Source organism: Etheostoma spectabile, chromosome 5, assembly GCF_008692095.1.
Source record: "Etheostoma spectabile isolate EspeVRDwgs_2016 chromosome 5, UIUC_Espe_1.0, whole genome shotgun sequence".
In the NCBI taxonomy this organism is placed as follows: Eukaryota; Metazoa; Chordata; class Actinopteri; order Perciformes; family Percidae; genus Etheostoma; species Etheostoma spectabile.
The window spans coordinates 35,036,223-35,037,841 of record NC_045737.1 but is presented as its reverse complement, the minus strand read 5'-3'; the positions used below and the strand labels follow the sequence as shown (position 1 = coordinate 35,037,841).

Here is a 1,619-nt window from a genome sequence, read left to right as displayed (position 1 = left end):
AATGCGCCCTCTGCTGGGCGTTTTGGGAACATAACTGTTTGGTTTCCCGGCTCTCGTCAGATGGTGTTGGATCTGGCCGAGAGCGGCATGTGTTGAGGGCGAATGAGCAACGCTGTGTTTTTCTTTCCCTAAAACACTCAACAGCATTAAATGTCCTGTGCCAAGGCCTGAGTCTCCAGTCGTCTTCACTCTAGACACAACGCAGGTAACCGGTACTGAGGCCAGACCGGTTACATTTACACCAACCACTATGAAATTGACCCGGTTGTCAGCGATTACATAGCCAACATTGTCTTATTACAGCCCGATTGCTAACCAAACCCATGTAGAAAGACTAATAAAGCCTTCAGCGTATGATTTTAACAAAGTGTGTGTGTGTGTGTGTGTGTCAGTCAATCGTAGCGGTCTGCATTTGCATTTTCCGTTCAGCCAACGTTGCAATGCATATTTGTAAACAGATACCCCATTATGTTGTGAGCAGTGGGCCTACGTGTGCTGTTGGCAAAATGGTGTCTAATCCGTCTGTGTCCATGTCTGACCTGGGCTGACACATGTTCATGTTAAAAAGCGTGTGCGTGCACGAGTACTACGGTCACGCGCAAAGTGTTTTAGTTCTGGGAAATCTGTTCACCCTAGGAAGATGAGTACAGAAAACTGTATTTACATCTCGAGGGAGAGAAAAACAGCAATATCAATGAAGAGGGAAGGAGGTGTGGGCAGGTAGGATAGAGATAAATCCGTTGTATGACATAAAGTTTTAGTCAGAGAGCTGCCAGAGTTCAGCAGCGTCTCCTCTCTCTGCTGATGGAGACCTCGGAGGGAACAGAACTCTGCTTCCCACAACTCCTCAACACCTCCTGCAGGAAGCCAGTGCGTCCTCACTTTGAGTCCATGCTGATCTACATTCTGCTGTCCTCCATCTCTCTGATCACTGTGACTCTTAACCTGCTGGTCATCATCTCTATCTCCCACTTCAGGTAGCCAAATGCTTAATTGATATATGGAACTGATGGATAATAATAACAAGTATTGAAGAACAAGTTTTTTTTGCATTACAGTCTTTGTTCTATCTGCTTTTCTCTGCATGATAATTGATATTATTAGTATTGATAAATGCATTGTTGGTCTTTTTCCTCCAGGCAGCTCCAAACCCCCACTAACCTCCTCCTCCTCTCTCTGGCTGTCTCAGATTTCTTCGTGGGTCTCCTAATGTTCTTTCAAATTATACTCATAGACGGCTGCTGGTTCCTTGGTGAAATTATGTGTGTTGTGTATCAGTGTGTATCATACATTATCACTTCTACCTCCGTAGGAACCATGGTGCTCATATCTATTGACCGCTATGTGGCTATATGTGATCCTATGCATTACTCCACTAAAGTCACAGAAAAAAGAGTTCACATCTGTGTTTGTCTGTGTTGGATATGTTCGGTGATCTTTCAATGTCTGGTTCTGAAAGATACCCTTAAACAACCAGGCAGGTTTAACTCCTGCTTTGGAGAGTGTAATAATTTAGTCACCTACATTGCTGGAATGGCAGATGCTATTTTTTCATTTATTCTTCCTGTTACTGTTATTGTTGTTCTGTATATGAGAGTGTTTGTGGTGGCTGTGTCTCA

The 1,619-nt window shown here is 43.9% G+C and overlaps 1 protein-coding gene across 1 annotated transcript in view; it reads left to right on the top strand.

The window, feature by feature from the left end:
• The first annotated feature begins 804 nt into the window (after positions 1-804).
• LOC116689073 (trace amine-associated receptor 13c-like) overlaps positions 805-1,619 on the top strand; it is a 1,155-nt gene continuing 340 nt past the window's right edge. The window contains exons 1-2 of the mRNA XM_032515406.1: positions 805-977; positions 1,140-1,619. The exon at positions 1,140-1,619 is cut by the window's right edge and continues 340 nt beyond it. Of these exons, the coding sequence (XP_032371297.1) occupies positions 805-977; positions 1,140-1,619 (653 nt within the window). The remainder of the gene's footprint in view (positions 978-1,139) is intronic.